The sequence below is a fragment of the Sciurus vulgaris genome (assembly GCF_902686455.1).
Source record: "Sciurus vulgaris genome assembly, chromosome: 1".
Classification (NCBI taxonomy): domain Eukaryota; kingdom Metazoa; phylum Chordata; class Mammalia; order Rodentia; family Sciuridae; genus Sciurus; species Sciurus vulgaris.
In genome coordinates, this window is record NC_136461.1 from 11,201,843 (window position 1) to 11,222,599 (window position 20,757).

The 20,757-nt window shown below is 56.7% G+C and overlaps 1 protein-coding gene across 4 annotated transcripts; it reads right to left on the minus strand.

The window, feature by feature from the left end:
* Nucleotides 1–4,560: 4,560 nt before the first annotated feature.
* On the minus strand, nt 4,561–20,671 carry ARHGEF19 (Rho guanine nucleotide exchange factor 19). 4 transcript variants are annotated; one of them, XM_079117327.1, is made up of 16 exons: nt 20,536–20,671; nt 14,141–14,575; nt 13,477–13,749; nt 13,218–13,326; nt 13,072–13,148; nt 12,480–12,742; nt 11,664–11,824; nt 11,405–11,557; nt 11,067–11,196; nt 10,913–10,987; nt 10,676–10,765; nt 10,350–10,510; nt 7,535–7,693; nt 7,136–7,215; nt 5,696–5,800; nt 4,561–5,374 (listed from the first exon to the last, which is right to left on the minus strand). In XM_079117327.1, exons 2-16 carry the CDS (start codon nt 14,544–14,546, stop codon nt 5,217–5,219), a joined length of 2,400 nt encoding a protein of 799 aa, XP_078973453.1. In that variant the 5' UTR covers nt 14,547–14,575; nt 20,536–20,671; the 3' UTR covers nt 4,561–5,216. The 4 variants fall into 4 exon arrangements, with proteins under 4 accessions (XP_078973453.1, XP_078973452.1, XP_078973455.1 ...); XM_079117326.1 differs by lacking the exon at nt 20,536–20,671 and adding an exon at nt 17,749–18,394; XM_079117329.1 differs by lacking the exon at nt 14,141–14,575.
* Nucleotides 20,672–20,757: the final 86 nt, after the last annotated feature.

Consider the following 20,757-nt stretch of genomic DNA (forward strand, 5'->3'; position numbering starts at 1 on the left):
CCCAGGAGCCCTGCACTTCCTGTTTACCCAGTAGGGGGCGCCACAGAGACTGGGACTGGGGCCTGTGTCCCCTGGTCCTGAGAAGGAATGAAGGAGGCTGGAAAGAAGGAAAGAAGGAAAGAACTGCAGACGGACAGAGGGGGCAGGAGGGAGGAGGGAGGCGGAAGTATGCGGGGCTCTGCTCTGCCCAGCTTGCTGCCCCAGAGACAAGTGCCCACTGAGGTGGAAGCTGGGCTCCTCCGTTGCCAAACACCAGGCTGTGCCATGGAAACAAACCACTGAGCAAATTTCTTCCCCTTCCTTTTTCCTTCTCTTTCGGTACTGGGGACTGAGCCCCGGGCCTTACCTATACTAAGTGCCCGACCACTGGTCTGCACCGCCAACCCAAACACATTACTTTCTCAATTATTTTTCAGGACAAAAATCTTCTAAATAGGCTCAGAGTGTGGGGACCTGGGGAGTCATGGGGCAGCAGAGAAGGGCGTGGACGCTGGTGGGGAGAGAGTCCCTGGAAGCCATGTGTGCTGACTCCCGCAGGCACGTGGCTTGGAGACTGGCTGACAGCCCCAGGGCCAGCCCTGCCCCAGACATGCCCGCCTCCACCTCCTGCCCTGTCCAACACCACCCCCTCTGGCCTCCTCCGCCTCAGCAAGCAGGGGCAGGGCCCTGGGTCCTCGGCCAAGGCCAGATACCAGCACAGGGCCTACTGCGCAGAGGCAGGGCTGCTGAGAGAGGCGCCCCCAAGATGCCTGGTCCGGACCTACTTTCTGGGGGAGCAGGCGGGGATTGAGCAGTGGGCCCAGCGAGCCTCGCGCTGCCCTGCCTCCTTGCTGGCAGCACCATCTCAGCTAGCCCCTGGGGCCTGACAGTCCAGCCAGCCCCAGCGTGGGCCAGAACCCAGATGTGCCAGGGCAGGTTAGGCATGGGAGAGCCTGGGCTTTGCCAGCTGGTGCCAACGTTAGCTCATCCCCCTGCAGACTCAGCACTGGGGAAGCGCAGGGTCTTGTGGTCTTTACTCCACACAGGAATCCCGTCCTCGCCCTCAAGGGATGGAGGCTGCACCACCTCACGAGGCCCGTGCTGTGCCGGGCAGCTCTGATGCCATCAAAGTCATCACGTGTTTGAGTCTTTGAAGGACGTGAAGCCCAACGATTTATTTTACAGAGGTTCCAGAAAGTAAGTACCCCATTTTTCAGTTGAGGTAATTGAGGCTCAGGGCCTTAAAGACCCTCGAAGAAGCTTGGTGCCTTGTCTAAGATCACACACACACACACACACACACACACACACACGCTTCCCACTGCTGATGAGAGGGCCTGGGCCGAGGCACCTCTGCAGCCATGAGCACACCCAGCACCCAGGTCTTGGTGTCTAAATACCACCGTCCAAACGAGCGGAACCTATACTCCTTGGAGAAACAGCAGAGTCCATCATGGAGGCAGGAGACCCACAAGATGAGTCTAGAATGTCCTGCAGTGCCCCAAACCAAGGAAATACTCAAAACCGCAAAGGACGTGGGCGAGGCAGGCAATCATAGGAGCTGACCTGAAAGAGACCCTGGCAGAAAGCTGGAGCGATTTGAACCACTGTAACACAAGCCCCATAGTATTAGATTATAACCCAGAGTTTAAAATGCATAGACACACAAGTCCATGCTATTAGAAATAAATGGCTGACTAAATAAATGAAGGGAAAGAGACAAATCCTCCATGCAGAGGAATTTCAAATAACACATGGAGTCACGTCCCCCAGGAGGTGGAGCATGCCCTGTGTGCTCTACTTCCTTCCAAAGAAGTGTGTGGAAAAGAGGGGGGAAAGTAACTTCATAGCAGAAAACATGGCAGACACTACCTTACCCACATAATCAAGGTCAGCATGGCTGGGTCTGTAGCTCAGTGGTTAAAAAGAAAAAAAAGAAATTTCAAAAGGCCAAAGGCTGGAGCAGTGGCACACACCTGTAATCCCAGCTACTTAGGAGGCTGAGGCAGGAGGATCACCAGTTGGAGGCCAGTCTCAGCAACTTGGCAAGACCCTGTCTCAAATTAAAAAATAGAAAGAGGTGGGGATATGGCTCAGTGGTAGAGCCATATCAAAATTAAAACAACAACAACAAAAAAAACCCAAACCAACTCACGTGGCAAGTCCCGTGGCCACCACGTGCCTCCTGCTGTGATGTGGTTTGTCTCCCCGCAACCCCATTACTCCAGTCTAGTCATGAGGAAAACATCAGATATGCCTCAGCTGAGGGCTAGTCTGCAAAACCCTGACCAGAAATCCTCAAAATCTACAAGGTTGTGAAAAGGAAAGGCTGAGAGACCATCACAGACCAGAGGAGACTTGAAATGTAACAACCGGAAGCAACGTGGGATCCTGGAGAAGAAAAGGGCGCGTGTGGGGAAACTGGGAAACCCGAACAGCGTCTGCAGCTGAGTGGTGATGTGCCACGTGGGTCCTTAGTTTTGACACGCGTACCCCGGCCACGTGAGACACTCCAGTGAAGGGTTCTGAGAGAGGACTGGACTCCGCTACCCTTGCAACTTCCCCCTAAGTCTAAATGTATTCAAAAATTAAAAGTGGGAGGGCCGGAGGTGCAGCTCATGGGTAGAGAGCCTGCAGGCATGAGGCCCTGGGTTCCACCCCCAGTTCTGCAAAGAAATAAATAAAATAATTATAACAATAAATAAACATAAAATGAGTTTAAACTTTGAAAGTGGATCTGGAGGTGTTAACTCGGTGGCAGGCACTTGCCTAGAATGTGCAGGTCATTCCCCTGCACCTGCCCTGGATCTGAGCGCCCCTCCATCGCCCAAGTCCGCCCTCTGAGACCAGGCAGGCACCTCTTTCCCTCCCAGCGACCTCCTTTGGAGAGCTGAGGGACGCCTCCTGTCCTCCTGTCCACAGTGGCCACATCTCCAAGCTCCTCCCACTCTCTTGTGCGACTTGGACCTCAGCTAACATCGGCCTCCCCAGCATGGACACTGCTTCACAGCAGCTGCCGATCCTGCCTGGGGCCGATCCTGCCCAGGGCCAGGTGGGACTCCGGGGTAGCCAACCCCAGCAGGGCTGCAGGAATGGAGCATGTGGCTAGTGTGCTGTAGTGTGGATCTGGAGGGTCCATCCAGGCCCATGTGTTCCAGGCTGGGTCTCCAGTCTGTGGCTCTGTGGGGAGGGGGTGGAGCCTGGTGGGAGAAAGTTAGGTCACTGGGGGGGGTGCCCTTAATGGGGACACTGGGACCCCAGCCCCTGCCCCTCTCTCTTCCGTTTCCTACTCTTCTACACACTCCCACCCTCATGCACTGTGTGGCCACAGGTCCAAAGAACCTGGACTGAAACCCTCAGTCAAGATAAACTTTTTTCCCTTTTAAATTGATTATCTCAGGTATTTTGTCCCAGTGGTGAAAGCTGACTGACACTTAGTGTAGGCCAATGAGCACAAACCATCCCCCATACCAGTACAGGAAGCCAAGCCATCCAAGCTGCTCCAGTCAATAAGAATCCCAGGACTTTGGGAAAATGGAGACAATTTTCTTCCATGTTAGGTATGAATGAAGAAGCTCCTGGAAGCTTTAGAAGGAAGATAACACCAAGGACAGGAATAGAGAAATAGAGAAAGCTAGGTCCTCAGTGACATCAATAAGCCATCTGATCAAGCCTTGCCTAAAGTCCATCTTGCTTCTTCAGGGCTCAGTTATTAAAGCTATGGTAGGCTAAAATTGACCCTCAAAGTATATCTATGTCCTAATCTCTGGAAACTGATTTTTAAAACATGCGGTGGTACACACCTGTAATCCCAGCAGCTCAGGAGGCTGAGGCAGGAGGCTAAGCCAGCCTCAGCAACAGCAAGGCATTAAGGAACTCAGTGAGACCCTGTCTCCAAATAAATACAAAAAAGGGCTAGGGATGTGGCTCAGTGGTCGAGTGCCCCTGAGTTTAATCTCCAGTACCCGCTCTCCCCCCAAAAAATGATTACATGATTTTTAAAAATAGTAGATTAGGGGTATCTTTGTGAATGTGGTCTATTCATTTATTTTGAGGGGCCTGGCACATGCTAGGCAAGCACTTTACCACTTTTCTATACTCCAAGCCCCTTTTATTTTAATTTTGAGACAGGTCTTGCCAAATTGCTGAGGCTGGCTTTGATCGTGTGATCCTCCTGCCTCAGCCTCCCAAGTCCCTGGAATTACAAGCACGCCCACTGTGCCCGGCTCTGCCTGTTTTAAGTGAAGGATGAGAACTTGGGGGATTATCTGGGTGGACTCCAAATTTTAGGAACAATCACATTTGTAAGCCAGGGGCAGAGAAGACTTGATAAGGGCACACAGAAGAGGCAGGGTGATCACAGAGACACACTGGAATGACGTGGCTCCAAGCCAAGGAATCTGGCAGCCACCGGGAGCCGGAGGAGGTAGGAGCTATTCTCTCCTGGATCCGGGGTGGAGCCCAGCCCTGCGGACACCTGGACTTGGGCCCAGCGATTTCTGATTTTTAGATTCCTGGCCTCCGAGCAGTGAGAGAGACATTTCTTTTGATTTAAGTCACCCAGAAGTCACAGGAAACAAATTCAAGAACTAATAAAATCTCTTTAATATTTCAGCCTGCTTGAATCTGACATCTCATGAGCGCAGCTGCAGGCAGCCTAACTGATACTCAGCCCTCTGTCCCCAGCCAGCCGCCTCACGGAGAGAATTCTGGAAGCAGAAACCCACAGGGAAGCAGCCAGAGATGCTCCTGGTCTCAGGCTGGGGAAACAGGGCTGGGCAGGGTGCGCACAGGCGCGAAGGCTCCAAGCAAAGGCACCGAGGAGTTATTTACAGGCAAGTCACAGTGGCCGGTGACTCCCAGGTGCTGGTCAGGGAGGTGGCAGAGAAGACTCCAGAGGCCCAGAGGTCCCAGCACCCACCAATCAGCCCAGAGTGCTCCTCAGCAGGGGCCCTGCCAGAGGGACCGGAAGGTGGGCAGGGTGGGGGGCACAGAGGGAAGGGCCCCCGTCCTTGCCTGTCATGGGCAGGCCCCAGGCCAGAAGAAACCACACTGGCCCTGAAGTGTGGACACCCGGGAGCAGGACAGGGAAGACCCTTTGGAGGCCCCCACTCCTGGGTCCAGCCTGTGTCCTTGATGCCAGGGCCAGCAGCAGGGCCCAGGGCAGAGACACTGTGGGTCTTCAGACCTGTGCAGGAGCCAGGTACAGAGCTGGCCTCCCAGGGCAGGGACGCCAGTCACGCAGGGGGCTCCCCCAGCTTGCTGGTGGCACTGGTGACCCGCTTATTCTCCCGGAGGTTCCGGAGGCGGGCGCTGAGGCTGCTGATCTCTTCCACGTAGGCCTGGGGCACCCACCCCTTCTCACCATCTGCCAGGCGGACCCCCTCCAGCCAGCCTAGGGACACAGTCAAAAGCAGCATTGGTGGCATCGAAGGCCTGATGCAAATCCAAGACCCAGGTGACATCATTTCGCATATCCCAGTTCCAGGAAGGATCCTGTCTCTAGCTGTCTTGATGAACGGAGCAGTTTTTATGGACACCTCTGAGAAGGGTATTTCCCACTCTCCCCATCACTCTCGATCCTCCAGCTTTAGGAGCAGGAAGTTCCTCTTCTTGTCTAACCTGATTCCCACACACTGTGGTTCATCAACCCTTGCGTCATCTTTCCCTGTGATGTCTGAGCCCAGGCAGGGAGTACTTTCCAGGAGACACTCACCGTCACTGGTGCGAGTCTTCACTGCCAGGATGTCAGTCTTCTCCAGGGTCAGCTCATCAGGCTGCAGGGCCTTGTACGTCCTGACACACTGAACCTGGGGGCGGTCTGCAGCCCAAGGGAGGGTCAGGGCGTCCCAGGCGGGATGAGGCAGGGAGGGGTGGTAGGAAGGAGCAAAGCAGGGAGGGTGGCTGAGCAGCTCCCTGTCTCTCCCACACCACAGGCCTGAGCAAGACTGGGCGCCCTCTGCCCCTGCCCCCACCCCACAGCACAGCCCTGGTGGAGCGAGTCCCTCCACAGGGCTGCTACTCTGGCCACGGCTCTTACCTCCCCAGCTCTGTCCCACACTTGGCCTTGACCACTAGACTACAATTTCCAGCTGCTTCAGATGCCACCCAGGAAACAGTGATGGCCTCCCAGGCCCCTGATGGCCCTCAGGCCTCGCTCCAGCCCACCTCCCAGCTGGAAGCCAGCCAGAGCCCTTCCCCTCCCCTTGGGGGAGAATCCGCAGACTCCCCCGGCCCAGGCTCCTCCCAGACCCTCCTCAGGGGTCAGACGCCCCTCCGAGGGCATTCCCTCGTCATCTGTCTGGAGCAGGGGTCTCAGCCAGTCCGTGTGGCACCCGGTCCAACCCCAAGAGCCTTCAGTTCTGGCCCTCCACCCTTTCCAACGGACTAGGTGGGCCAGGAGAACCAATGCCACAGTTAAGTGTCAGCTCTGCCAACTACTGGCTATGTGACCTTGTGCAAGTTACTTAACCTTCCTGGGCAGATATGAAAAACGAAAAAATGAGTCTCATAGAGTTGTCATGGTGATTAAATAAAATAAATGCAAATACGCGGGGCCCAGGTCTGCGCCGGCATATGGCAGGTGCTGGTGGAAATGCGGCTCCTTCCTCCCCTTCACTCCCTAAAGCTCCCCTCGACTCCCCTGCTCAGAGCCGCCGAGGGCGCCTGCCCGCTAGCAAGGTCCTCAGCGATGAGGCCGCACCATGGCTTACCAGCCCCGCGGCACACCCAAGGAGATGGCTCTGATTCAGCCAGCAGACCCTCGCGCTCCCACCCCCACAGCCCCCGGCCACCCTGGTATTGGTCCTCTTTGCAACTGATGCAAAAACAGAGGCAGACTCAGGCTCCAGACTCGGCTCTGCCACTTACAAGCTGGGTGAACTTGGACTAGTCACCTCACCACCCAGAATCTGTCTGGAACTTGTAAAATGGGCTTTGGAGATGCCAGGTGCTGCCCATGCACACAGGGCTGGCCCGTTCTGCGTCACTCCTGCCCAGCCTTCCAGGGCCCTCTGAGCCACCCCTGGCCACCCGAGGCTGGCCAGTCTCTCTCTCTACAGCCTTGCCAGCGGCATGGCACCAGGACTGGAGGAAGAGAAACCAGTGAGGTCCCCAGCCCAGGGGACATGGGGGTGGCTGGGGTGGGGGCTGCTACCTTCTCCCTCGCTGATGACCTCCTTGTCCTCCTGGGGACTGGAGGGGCACAAGGCTGAGATCCATCGCTGCTTCTCACTCCTAGGGAAGGGGGGCTGTACTGTCACAACATGCAAAATACCGTTGCTGAAACCAGGGCAGGAGGAATTGGGAATGACGTCCACCTGGGGCCCAGGCCATGACTGCTCCACCCTGGGCACACAGGCCTGCGCCCACCCATTTCGAGCACAAGAACTGCCATGTCCTGCCCCAGGCCCCATCCTGAAAACAGATTCAGGGGTAGTTGCTAGCACCCAGGAGATGCCCGGCCCCTGGGCCCCATTCAGGACACATCCACTGCTCTGTCCCGCATGCACTGCGGGGCCTGGGGGTCCGTCCTCCCTCCCCCTGGACCACTCACTCTGTGCGGGCCCTCAGCAGGAACTGGTGCTTGGCGTGCTGCCCGTGGAGGAGCCGGAGGAGGAACACGTGGCCGGGGATGCCCTGCAGCTGCAGGCTGAGGTCCCTCACCTGCAGCTCCGCCATCCTGGCGTGGACGAAAACCGCAAACCTCCCCAGCCTGCGCGACAGGGCAGGGGTCAGCTGGGCCTGGGCTCAGGCTCCTAGCACAGTCCACAGGACAGGGAAGGTGACCAAGGGAGAGCGGGTCTGCCCCCCAGCAGCCTCTTCTCCAGGGGTCAGCAAAGCCCCTCAAGAAACTGGCGGCTCCATTCCTGCCGGATGCCGACGGAGGTGGGAGGGGGCTGAACCTCTCCCGACTCCTATTCCAAGGCGCCAGCTGGATGGTCCCCTGTTTGGTGTCTGACTCCCCAGCCAGTAGAGAAGCTCCAAGAGGGCCAACCTTGGCCCTTGGCCCTGCACCCTAGAGCGATCCAGGTTCAGTAAGCACTTGGGAGAAGGAGGGCAGGAAGTGGGCGGGGTACCCGGAGCTTCTGCTACACCCAGCCCTAGTTTTTATTTATTTTTTTCTTGTTTCTTTTCTTTTCTTTCCTTTTTCTTTTTAGACAGGGTCTCATTAAGTTGCCCAGGCTGGCCTTGAACTTGTGATCTTCCCACTCGGCTTCCTGAGTTGTGGGGATCACAGGCATGTGCCACTGTGCCAATCTGTCCTGTAGCTTCCTTATCTCAGCATCTGCCACTCCAAACCAGTTCCCTTCTCTCTCTCTTCCAGGGAAGAACCCCACCAATCTGCCCCAGAGGAAGTCGTAGCTCTGTCCTGTCTTCCTGCCTACGTACTGTCCCCAGAATCCTCTTACCCTGAAGCACCTGCCACCTCTGGGGCATCTACACTCACCTGAGCAAGTGCAAGGGCTTCTGGTCTCTCCTGCTCCAATCCATCTCCAGATTGGCAGGAGAAACACGTCACCCTGCTCCTGGCTCTCCATGTTCCTTGCTGCCCTCCAACATCCTAACTTCTCTCTCCTGTCCTCTCTTCTACAAATTCAGCCTTAGCAGGTTCATCATTCCAAAACACACTGTCCTCAGGCTGGGTTGTGGCTCAGTGGTTCAGCACTTGCCCAGCATGTGTGAGGTACTAGGTTCGAGTCTCAGAACCACATATAAGAAAATAAAATAAAGGTCCATTGACAACTAAAAAAAAAAACCTGAAAAACAAAACACTGTCCTCTCATCAATTGCCATAGCCCTGCTGTGTACCCTCCTCCAGAACACCTCTCCACCTGGAAAGCTCCTATGTATCCTACAAACCCAACTAAGGTGCCCCTTTACACAGCTTTATCAATGCTCACCCCACACTAGGGGCTACCACAGGGCTACCACAGCACACCCTCCCATCAAAAACATAATTATCAGGGTGTGACATAATTATCAGGGTGTGTTTTCACTGCTCTGAGAGTCCTGTGAGCAGAGAGCAACTGTCATTCATATGTATGTCCCCAGTCCCCAGCAGAGGGGTCCGTTACAGAACAGGTTCAGTGAGAGTTAATTAAGTGAGCAAATAAATCAGGAATGAACTCTTCTCATGGCTTAAGATGCCCACTCTTCACTCATCCAGTCTCACCTCATCCCAGAGTGCTTCTTTCTGATCCCTACTCACCTGGAACAATCAGGTGCTCCCCAGACCCAGGCAGCAAGCTGACTACCATGCTAGATCTTGCTAATGGTAGCCTGTTTTACAGGTGGACAGCAGGGCAGTGCAGTGGGTAAGAACCTAGGCTCTGGTCCTTCATTCACTAGTTATCTTGAGAATAACAAGGGACCCTACTTCCCAGGGAGGCACCTGGAGGACCGAAGGGTGTCCACGCAGTATGCCTGGTCCAGACAGGCCCTGGTGAACAAATGTTGGCTATTATCGCTGACTCAGGGCAGAGCTGGACTTCAGGGCTTTGCTCATCTCTGATCTCACTGGCTGAAGTTCAGAGCAGTTTCACCTCCTCTGCACACTGCCCAACCCTTGACACTCCCATCTGGAAAATGGACCAGCCTGTGGAGAGCGGTGACAGGGGATGGGAGAGCAGTGACTGAGATCAGGGTCCCTGGTGACCTCATGGCTGTGGCATGCCTGGTGCCTGGGAATGTTCCTGTGCAAGGGCACAGGGTGCTCAGCCGCTGTGGCAACGCCCTGCACGAGGAGGCTCTGTGCAATGTCCTGTCAGCTCTGACCTTGAGCTCAGACACAGCTCCTGGGACTAGGGAATTCTTGTGCCAGACAACCACACTGGTTCCCCAGCTCTGCTCCTCCTGAGCTTGCCCGTCTATCAGGAACTTTAAACAGTGGACTTTCTCGAGAGCCACACAACGCTCCTAACCCTGCACTGTGCAACTGTGGATTGCAACTGCAGAAAAGCTACATAGATGTCTAGTTTCTGTAACTTTCCTGAATACAAGGAATAAAGCTTGCATCCTCTTTAACCTGATAACGAGACGTATATAAATAAAGACTGCTGGCGTGACTCTTTAGATCTGCTTCTCCATCAGAGAGTAGCACTCCACCTAATCCCAGCTTTACCTTCAAAATCCGCACCTGTGAGTCTTTAGGATTCCCTGTGCCCCTCGCAAGTTTGGCCAAGCTGGACACAACATGGGCCTCGCTGTCTGCCTTTGCTCTAGGAGCCTCCAAGGCTTAGGGTGCCCAAGGAGTTTGGCCTAGCACAGGTTGGTGGCTCCCAAGCCCCGTGAGAGGCCTTTAGCAGTAAGCCTGATGGAGGGGAAGAAGAAGCCTGGCTCTGATCCGCCCTCCTACCACCCAGACTCACTCCTTCCGCCGGGAGAGCAGCAAGCAGTCATTGAAGAGGTGCAGGTAGACAGCCTTGCTGGACAGCTTCAGCTTGGCAGGGGGCACGGCAGGCAGTGGTGCCAGTTCCACCAGCTCCCCATGCCGAACCAGCCAGCGAGCCTGAGAGATCAGTGGAAAGATCTGGCGGATGGAGTAGGCAAGGAGAGAGGCAGGTGAGGCTCAGGGGCAGAGAGCACAAGTTGGGGGTGGGTATGGGAATGACACAGGGTCCTCAGTCCCCAGGAGAAAGAAACTGAGGGGTGGCCAGGGCTCAGGGCCAGGGCAGAAGCCATAAGAGCCACGCACCTTGCCCTCAAAGTGGATCTTCTTGCTCAGGTGGATGAGCTCCTCGGTCCTCTTCATGGACTGCACACTGGCATTGCACCCTTGCACCAGCTGTGGAGGCCATGGGTAGGTCATGAGCCCAGCCTCAGACCCTGTCTAGGGATCAGAGACCCTCACAGCTGAAGGCTCTTTAAGGGACATGCTAGGAGTCCAGGACAGCCGGCCCGGAGCCCATCAGCCCTGTCCCACTGAGTTCACCTCCTTGAGTGCATTGAAAGCCTTGGTGGCCATGTCTTCATCTTGGGAGCCCTGGGCTGTGCGCTTCAAGATGTTCTGGAGGTGAGATTCCAAAATGAGACACGCCACACCTTCCCCCTGTGATCTTGCCCGCCCGGCCCGCCCCTCTGGGTACCTCCACCAGCATCTTCAGGCGGGTGATCCTCTGAAAGGGCAGGATGAGGAAGGAGGTGAGGGGCAGTCTTTGGCACACTGGAGACTCCTCCAGACGAGCCAGAATGCCGGGAAACTTGGGGTTTTCCAGGCTAGAAAATGGGGAGGGGTCTGGAGTCACCCCAGGGTTTACAACCCGGCCACTCCTTGGCTCTTTAGGTGCCACTTATCTTGGTCACAGAGGCCCTTGCAGGGACCCCTCCCGATTCAGAGTCACCCTTCCTCACCCCCTCCTCCGTGCCTACGCCTGCCTGCCAGCACTTCCCTCCCTCCTCCCCCTTACAAAGTCCCCAGCCCTACAGCAGGCGCTGGTAAGTGCGCTCCTGGTAGGCTTGGTTGGTGACGTAGGGCAGGTAGACACGGCGGAAAGCAGGGCAGTGCTGCAACACCACGTCGCACACGCTGAAGCGCAGCACGTCTGCCTCCAGACGCTGCTCCAGATCCTGCAGGAACCTGAGGGGTGGGTCAGGGCTCAGAGCCAGGGCAGGGGCCACAGATCCGAGGATGTACCAACCACAGGGTTGGTCCCCACCTCCACCAAGCCAGACCTCTCCCTCACCTCTCGCTGGTACTCTTGACCTCAGGAAGTTTGGAAAATAGCCATTGCTTGTCCTGCGCCCCCAGACACTCGTTGAGGTCAGGGGAGCCTAAGAAGTGACCTACGGCCACCGTCAGGCTGTGGATATATGAGGCTTCGGAGGTGATCAGCTCAAATTTGGCCTGAGGGAGGATGGACGCGGGATTTTAAGGACCAGGCTAGCCCACCTCGACGTCCTGGCCTGGAATCCTCCAATCCCAAGAGGCCACCTCCAGACACCCTGTCCCCGCCCCTTCCTTAGCGCCAACCTTAATCCGGTTTCTGGCAGGGCCCAGGATCCCACTCCTGCCGCCGGCAACAGCCGGAGCCAAAATGCGGCCCTCGACTCCACCCCTTCCTCTAGCTCCGCCCCCAGCCCCAACCCGCGCACCCCGGGGCCTGCCCCGCCTGCGTGCGCTCCTCCATCAGCCCCGCCCCCGCACTAGGCCCCGCCCCAGCTAGCTCTGCCTTCCCGGTGGCTCCGCCCCTCTTCAGGCCCTGCCCTATCCGAGGCTTCTCCCCTTGGCTCCGCCCCTCCCCGCCCCTCTCCGCCCCCCAGTCTAACCTCTATTTGCCTTGGCCCCACCACTTCTTAGTCCCAGCTTCCACCCCTCAGGTCCTCCGTGTGGACAGCCCTGCCGCAGGGCCCTTGTGACCGGTCCCCTCTAAGTCCCAGGGCCACCCACTTGTGGCCCGCACCCCCTCCGTTTTCTACCCTCTGTGGGCGCCAGCCCCGCCCACCGACCAAGGCTCCGCCCCACCCCGCCCCACCCCGCCCCGCCGGGTCCCGGCGCCCACCTCCTGCAGTTTGCAGTCACGCAGGCTGAGCGTGGCCAGGACGCCACTGCCGCGCACGTCGGGGATGTCCTGCCATAGCGAGAAGGTGGAGCCTCGCGCCGAGCGCTGCGCCCGGAAGGAGCTGCTCGGGGAGAGGTTGGCGCGCGGCGGCCCGGGCCCCTCCTCCGCGCCCTCCGCCTCTTCCCCAGGGCCCTCCTCTTCGCGCTGCTGCCGCCGCAGTTCGCGGGCGCTGGCCACGTCGCTGTATTCCTGGTACAGGACAGCTGGGAGGGGAGAGGGACGGGGAGGGACATGGGGGAGGGCCGAGGGACGCCCGCCGCTCCGGCACCGCTCCTCCCAGGTTCCCCCGAGAGCCTGCCTCACTCCACGAGCCTCTGCAGCGGTTGGACACAATGAATTCATTCATTCACTCATTTATTCAGTCCTTAAACACTAATTGAGCACCAACTGCGCGGAAGCACGGTGCTAGATACTGAGAATTCAGTTCTCCCCCTTTCACACGATCTCAGCCTCCCAGCCCTCCATACCCTGGTGCTTCCACACCGCCAGCCTCTTCCCCCGCGACCCCCTCCCAGAGACCCTCTCCACTTACAATTAAGGAGGAATCGTGACTGCCGCCTCTCGTTGGCGCTCCTGGGATCTGGAGGCGGATCTTCCTGCGTGTCCAGCCTAGGAAAGAGTGTCAGGACTCTGTGTGCACCCTGCCTTGGACCCGAGCCCGGAGTAAGAGGTGGTTACCTGGGCTCCGGCAAGCCCCCATGGCTCTCGCTGGGGTCAGCAGGTGCTGGCGGCGACATGCCGTTCACTCTCATCTCTGTGCTTCGAGGCTCCCTTCCAGATGCCTTCCCTACAGAGGTAAAGAGCTGAGGGTGGGTGGTCCAGAGGGCACAGGGCACCACACCCAGTGGCAGGTGTCCAAGGTGTCCAGTGAGTTGGTGAAGCCCCACCCGGCATGTGCTCACCCGCTGCTCTCAGGGACCAAGGGAGTTGTTGGTACCTTCTCGGGCTGCTCCTGAGGTCAGTGCCCTGGCTGAGGAATTCCGCCCCAGGCGCAGAGAAGAGTGCAGCCGGGTCATCAGCTCTGAGGCTGAGAAGCGCCTCCGCTCAGGCCCCTCAAGGCCTGCCCGGGGAGTCCCAGACAGCTCCTGCGGCCTGGGCGCCTCTGTGCTCAGGTTCTGCTCCTGCGCAGCTTGCCCAGGCTCCAGGAAGACAGCATGGGCCTGGGGGCTGCCAGGGACCTCTTCCCGCTGGTACACCCGCATCTTGCGCCCTGTGGTTGTGAGGCACAAAAGCACAGGCTGGCACCTCCCTGAGTCTCTCCCAACCCCTGTCCCCTGCTGCTGCCCTGTGGCCCGGAGCATCCTAGGGAGTTCAGGCCCCATGCCCAAGAGAAAGGCTGATGTTTCTGTGAGGATCTGGTCCCCAGGGCCATGGGAGCAACAGGAGGAGTAGAGAGCATGGGCAAAGGGCCCAGGACAGCCAGACTTGCTGCGTAAACTTGGACAAGTCACTTGCCCTCCCTGAGCGCTGTGTTTCCCTAATCACTAAGATCTGCCACTTGTCCTGACTTTGGGGAAACTCTGGGGCTTAAAGGGTTCAAAAAAGCCACCCAGCCCCTCCCCTATCTGCCCCACTGGGCCATCCCCCCCAGGGTGACTCACAGGCTGACTTCTTCTCTGAGCCATGGCTGGCCCGTCGCTGTGGCTGTGTGTGCTGAGAACTCCAGGGTCCCTCCAGAGCTGGGGGCTGGGCACCAGGACAGTGGGGCCAGCTGCCAGCCCTGCTGGGCCGCATCCCCCCACTGGTGGTATCTGGGCCTTCTGGGGATGGTGGCCATAGCAACCTTTGGAGAGGGGCAGGGGTCCCCAGGGACCAGCGGCTGCCAGAAGCCTGTAGCTCCTCCGGGGCGACGGGGAAAAGGTCCAGACATACAGGGCTCAGGGGCTGCAGGGTGGGCAGATCCACAAAGGACAGACTCTCCTGCTGGCACACAGCCACTGGGCGGCGGGCAGTACTAGGTGGCCCAGCCAGGTGGGGCTGGAGGGTCGCAGGTGGCCCACAGTCCATGCCTCCTTTGCTGCGCCACCCACCTGTGCCTGCAGGGGAGAAGGTATCAGACCCAGGCACAGGACAGCTGGACTGGCCAGTAAGCCACCACATCCTGGAGGACTGGACAAACCCTCATGTAGGCTGTTTACACACATCTGTACAAACACACACCTAATTATCTAGTTAAGAGCTAATATTTGGCACTTACTGAATGCTGGGCAAGTGTTTCCACATATCATCTCATTTAATCCTCCCAACAAGTTTATGAGTCGAAGCTGTTATTCTGCCCATTTTATAAGTGAGGGAAGTGAGGCAGAGAGGCGGTTATTTGGTGAGTGGTGGAGCCAGGATGCTCACTCAGGCATTCCAACTTTCAGGACTGTGTACATTCTCTACTACGCTGATGCATGACATATACCTTGCCACACAAATCCATGTTCCAACAAATACATCCACACATTTCCCCGAGTACAAATAGTGACACACATTTCATAGATACACTCAGACTTTGAGATTCAGGGTCACACCTTCAGACATATTTTTGATACACTTTAAGAAAGAAAAAACACCTATAGATGTTTTCTCCCAGACACGCACTGACCCATCTGATGTTTCCACACCCGCCTACCCTTTCTCACACTGTGCCAGGCACACGCACACCCCAGGATGCAGACACAAACACACGAGCCCACTAGTCCCTGCTTTGATGTTACCCAACCCCCCTCCCATACCCAGAGTGGCGGCCTTCAGTGCTGAGTGATACCCACACCCATGCCAAGCTGGCTGGGAGGGTCACAGGCTGGAAGGCGGGCCACCACCCGGGTGAGGCTGGGCCCTCCCAGGGAAGGGCAAAGAGGTGGCCTAGTCCCCCGGCTTGGGGTCAGAGGGGTTTTCTCCCACCCCAACTCCTAGCCCCTGGATCAGGCAAGGCTAAACGGATTCTTTCTGGGCAAGATGTCATCCGGGGAGCCTGCCAGAGCCTTGGGACAGGATCATGATCTGAGGGGTCTAAGTCCCCACAACCTTTGCCCTGGCGCCTCTACCCGACACCCTCCTGCCCCTCACCTCTCAGCTGAGGCCGGCTGCTGATGCTGTTGGGCTGCTCTGCAGGGGAAGCCCTCTCTCTGCCCAGCTGGCTGGGGGAGATCCCACCCAGACAAAGAGTTTGATTCATCAAACCCTGTGGTGAGGCAAGCGGGGCGGGAGGAGGGAGCAGGCAGCGGGCTGGGCGGGGGCCTACCCTAGCCTGGCCTCACTGTGGGCAGGCTGGGCAGCAAGGACCCCCCAGAGGTCCCTTCTGGCCAAATGGGCAGTGCCCAGTCTGGCAGGGCCAGGAGACCCAGGAGACAGAGTGAGACCCAGAGAAATGGAGACCATTTAGACAGAAACTCAGAAACAGACCCTGAAGACTGACAAACAGAAAACCACAGATGCTAAGACATTCAGGGACCCAGAGATGGAGACAGAGACACAGGAAATTTCAGACAGTCCAGATACTCAGAGACAGACATGAAGCCCAGAAAAAACCCGGGAGACAGATGGACAAACAATTCATGCCCCGTGGGATTGCCAGTCTGGTGGGAGAGCCAAAAATGAAAGCAATTACAATCCAGATTGGCAAGAGCCAAGCCAGAGGCCCTCTCTGAGTAGTGTGCCAGGCTCACTCAACTTGAGAATCCTGGAAGGCTTCCTGGAGGAGGTCATGGTAACTGCTGGTGCAAAATCCCCAGGACCCAGAGCACCTAGAGAGGAATAATCTGGCTGCTTTCCATTCTCACCCCTGGCCAGGAGCTGGGTGGGGACCACTGCTCCTAAGGAGCCTCCCTGAGGTGGCAGCTCTAGCTTGTTCCTGTAGCCTCTGTCCCTCTGAGGATGCTTCCCTAAGCCTCAGTTTCCTCATCTGGCAAACAGGAAAGTGGCACCAGTGTCATGGTGCTAATGTGAGAACAGACAGTGCAGGTGAAGCACCTAGGACAGAGCGGAGCTGTGGTTCATGGCCATTCCTTAGAGTGTCATTATTATTATCATCAGTCTTTCTCTTGTTGGGGTGCGGCCTGCGTCATCAGCCAGGTGGGAAAAATGAAGATGCACATGGCATGGTAGGAGTATGCGGGTGGGGACCCCGGTGGCCGCCGTCCTCCAGGTAAGTCTCTTTCTCTCCAGGAATCAAGTCCTCAGCACAGAATTCCCGCACATGCCCCTGCTCCCTTGTATTAGAGGAGATTCTCTACTTGAGTTCTAGAAGCCCCTGGAAGGCAGGGAGAGGCAATCCCCTATAATTTACAGCAATAAAGAAGCAAAACATTGAGCCCTGGGGCAGAAGCATCTCCACTTGAGGCCTTGGGGGGAAGTGAGGGTGAGCCAGGGAAGGTGGACGGCAGTGAGCAGGCTGGAGGGAGCCCTGAGTGAGCACCAGGAGTGGGCGCCTCCGCCTATGCCCAGGCCAAGGGGCGATGAGAACCGTCCACCTCGCTGAGCTGCCGGCCCCTGGTGTGGCCCACCCACCCTCAGTGCAGGGGATCAAGTAGGGGCAGAGCTGCGTTCTTATTGTGTAGCTTATCTCCGTCAGAGAAAACGGAGGCAAACCTGAGGAAGAGAACTGGCCCCAGGCCGCAGGGACACTACCTGCCCAGGACATAATCCCAGGAGAAACCAGTGGCCACTAGGCTAGGGTCATTCTAGAATCCAAAGGGGTGGGGGAAACCTGCCCAAGGTTCAAGGCCCCACATTGGCACTTATCAGCTCTCTGTGAACTTAGGCAAGTCATAACCCATCCCTGGGTCTCAGTGTCCCCACCTTCAAAGTGCCCCAAAGCCTCCCACCCCAGCTGCTCCCTCTAAGAAACCTGTGTCATCCTAAATGTCTCTGCAGGACAAAAAGGACAGGCAGAGGCCAGGGAGAGTCCTATCATTGGGCACTGCCAGTCACAGAGGGCAATAGGCCACTTGGCAAGGCTGGCAGTGTCCTCGCACACTACTATGGTCTTTTCCCTGCCCCTACCTAGTGCCCCTTGCCCTGCTGCCCACAGAAAGAGGGACCCTGCCCCTTAAGGACAAAACCAAGTGGGAGGTCTTGGCTGGAAAGGGCCAAGCAGTCTGCAGAGCCCCAGGAGGCCATAAGTGTGTTGGGGCCAGGATCAGAGGCCAGGCAGGCAGCACAAAGGACTCACTCGGAAGACTGGTGGGAGGCGATGGGGCTGCTGGCACCCTGGGGGCCCTACCTCAGCCAGGGAGCTCCGTCCAGCTGCCGGCACAGTCCAGGGTTCCAGGCCACCCTGGGGGCTCTGGGGTTGCAGCCAAGTCCTCAGGGGGCGATGTCAGCATGGCCCCTGAGCCCAGCAATGCAAGCTGCTGGGTATTGTGTGGGGCAGGGCGGTGGGGGGGAGGCGAAGGCGGAGGGAACCTTGCAGAGAGGCAGGCGGCTGTCTCAACGTGCCTGCTCCCCGCCCCCCTTCCCCAGAACCGGTTTGGCCAGTCTGGGGTACGAGAGGGGGGCTGGAACAATGGGAGTCCTATGCCTGCAAGAGGCTCTGAAGGACCCCAGACAGAAGTCCTAAAGATGGGGGAGGCACTGCCGCTTCTCCTAGGAGACAGGTTACTCCTCTTCTGGAGCTTCTCAAATGCAAGGTGTGCTCAGGGGGCTTCTGGGGGCTGGAGAGCATCCTGGGAGCCTCACAGAGAAATCCCCAAGCCCTGGACTCCTCAGGAACTCTGAGACTCCGCTGACCCTCTTTGAGCCTAATAAATACATCTACAAAATGGGAACACTCAGCTCTATGTTGGGATGTGGAAATCAGTGCCGACTGTCAGCAATGTGGCATCTGGCATCATCCTGGAAGGCCTCTCTAGCACGGTCACTTCTCACAAATCGCCACTTGGAATGACACACTTCACCACCTCCAACAGCCCCTCCACCACCAAGCCTTCTCAGACTCTAGTCCACACTGACCGAATCCTCAAAAAAGCAATTCAGAGAGGCAGAATGGAACCAGCCTCCGTGAGGGGGGCCTGCTCTGTACCTGGCATGTAATTTTCCAAAGCCTGTGAAAAGGGAAACTGCTTTCCCCCTGGCACTACCTGCCCTTAATTTGAACACTGTGCAAATGCCAAGCCCTTAATATTACATGAATCAAGCTGGGATGGTGTTCAGTGGTAGAGCTTGCCCCGGGTGTGTAAGAGGCCCTAGGTTTGATCCCCAGCACTGGGGGTGGGGTGGGGGGGAAAGGCATGTATCCAAATAAGAGTGTACAGGAATATTAACACATTGCTGATTACTTGTATTGCACACTTACTGTGTGCCAGGCACCCTTGTGAGCACTTTACGTGCATGTCTTCATTCACTTCATCTTCACCAGGACACTTTGAGGTAGACACCGATACTGCTGCCACTTAGCAGGTCTGAGGCCTGCACAGGTAAATCACAGGCAGTTATCTCATTTGAATATCATCAGTGCTATGAAGATTCTATCTTACAGATGATGAGACTGAGGTTAAGGGATTAAATAACGTGCCCAAGGCCACATAGTAAATAAGAACTAGTAATGAAACCTAGGTTCGTCTGACCCCACCACCCACATATGTCCTTAACCACACCCCTGTACTGCCTCACCAGGGCTTTGGGAGGGGCGGATGAGCGGTGTAAGTCTGCTGACCTAGCCCTTTTAGGGTGGTTCCTACCCCATGGGCTTTGATGAGCTTACAGGGCAGGGGCTTCATGGCCCAGACTCCAGTGAACTCTTTCCCCAGAGTAGTTCCTTTAGCAGCCAATGAAGACCATTGAGCTCGGAGTTTTTAGGACCCTTCTGCTCCCTCCTGTCCATATCCACCTCGGCCCCTAGAGCAGCATCACATAGTGATGAGGAGGCACTGCCCAATGCGGGTGGGGTCCAGGTGGCCATGGAAGGTCGCACAATGGGACACAGAGATAGATTTATTGGCAGCATTGCACAGACAACAGGAGGCAGGGAACATGGAGAAAACGCCAATAGTTTCATCGTTGGCCAAGGCACTGCTCAGACCCCTACCTGGAAGTCAGAGAGCCCCAATTGAAAGAGCATACTGGGGAATCTGGGGTCCTCAGTTGCTCCTGCGTCCTGAACTCGGGGGACAGCACCCCCAAGGGAGTACAGCCTGTCCAGGTTGCATAGACTTACGCTCCAAAGCGGAAAGCCTCCTCAGTGCGTATGTAAAAGAAGGGGGCGTGGTATGGGCGGGGTTTCATGGAAGGCGGGACCAGGCGGAAACTACGGGGAATCCAGCCAATCCCTCCAGGGAAAGGACAAGCAAGAGTGCGGGATTAGAAGAGGATGATCTTGAGGGGGTGGATTAAGGGGCGTGGTCAGCCTGGTGGGATTCCCCGGGCCCTGCAGACAGAATGCAGCACCTCCAGATTATTCGCCTGCACCTGCTTGGCTAGGTAGCGCTCACGTTTATCTTGGTAGTCAAGGAGGCTGGTACATCATGCACGAGCCAGGCAATGAGGCGCAGAAGGAGGAGCACCACGTACTGGGGAAAAGAGGGAAGGAGCGGCCAAAGCCAGAATGATTGTTTTAGTATTCTTAATTTATGGTGAGCTTACCATGTACGAAGTAGTAATCTGAGGATTTTTCTGGATATTAAATCATTTAATCTTCACAAAACTCTATGAGGTGGTTATAATTTATACTCCCATTTTACAAATGAAGAAACCGAAGCATAAAGGGGCGATTTGTCCAAAGACACAGAGGTATAATTCAAACCCCTTAGCACTCACTAGAGACACTAATGGGCTGGTGAAAGGGGGTCTTAAGCAAACCTGGAGGGAGCATGCTTCCTCTCCTTTCTCCATCCCTTTTATTAGCGGAGTTAATTCATCTGTACCAACAGTGTGCCAGGCACTGTCCAGGTGTTTGACACTGAGTTTTCATTACGACCCTATGAAGCAGATTCTCATTATACAACATAGCTCCATTTACACCAGACCGGCGACAGTGCCTGAATTCGAACCAGATCTGAGAGGCTGAGCCTACCTCGAAGGCTACGATGAAGCCCGGACGCACAACCAGCAGCTTCCAGGAGAAGAAGGTGAGGTTCCCCTGCACGAAAGGCCTTGAAGCTGGGTTGAGGGGTCGGGGCGAGCTTTCAGATGTCGACTCCGAGTCCTACATTCCGGTCCCTCCAGGTCCTAGAACCCGGCCCCGTCCCTTCAACACCAACCCCATCAACTGAACAACTGTCTGTCTAGCTGACCC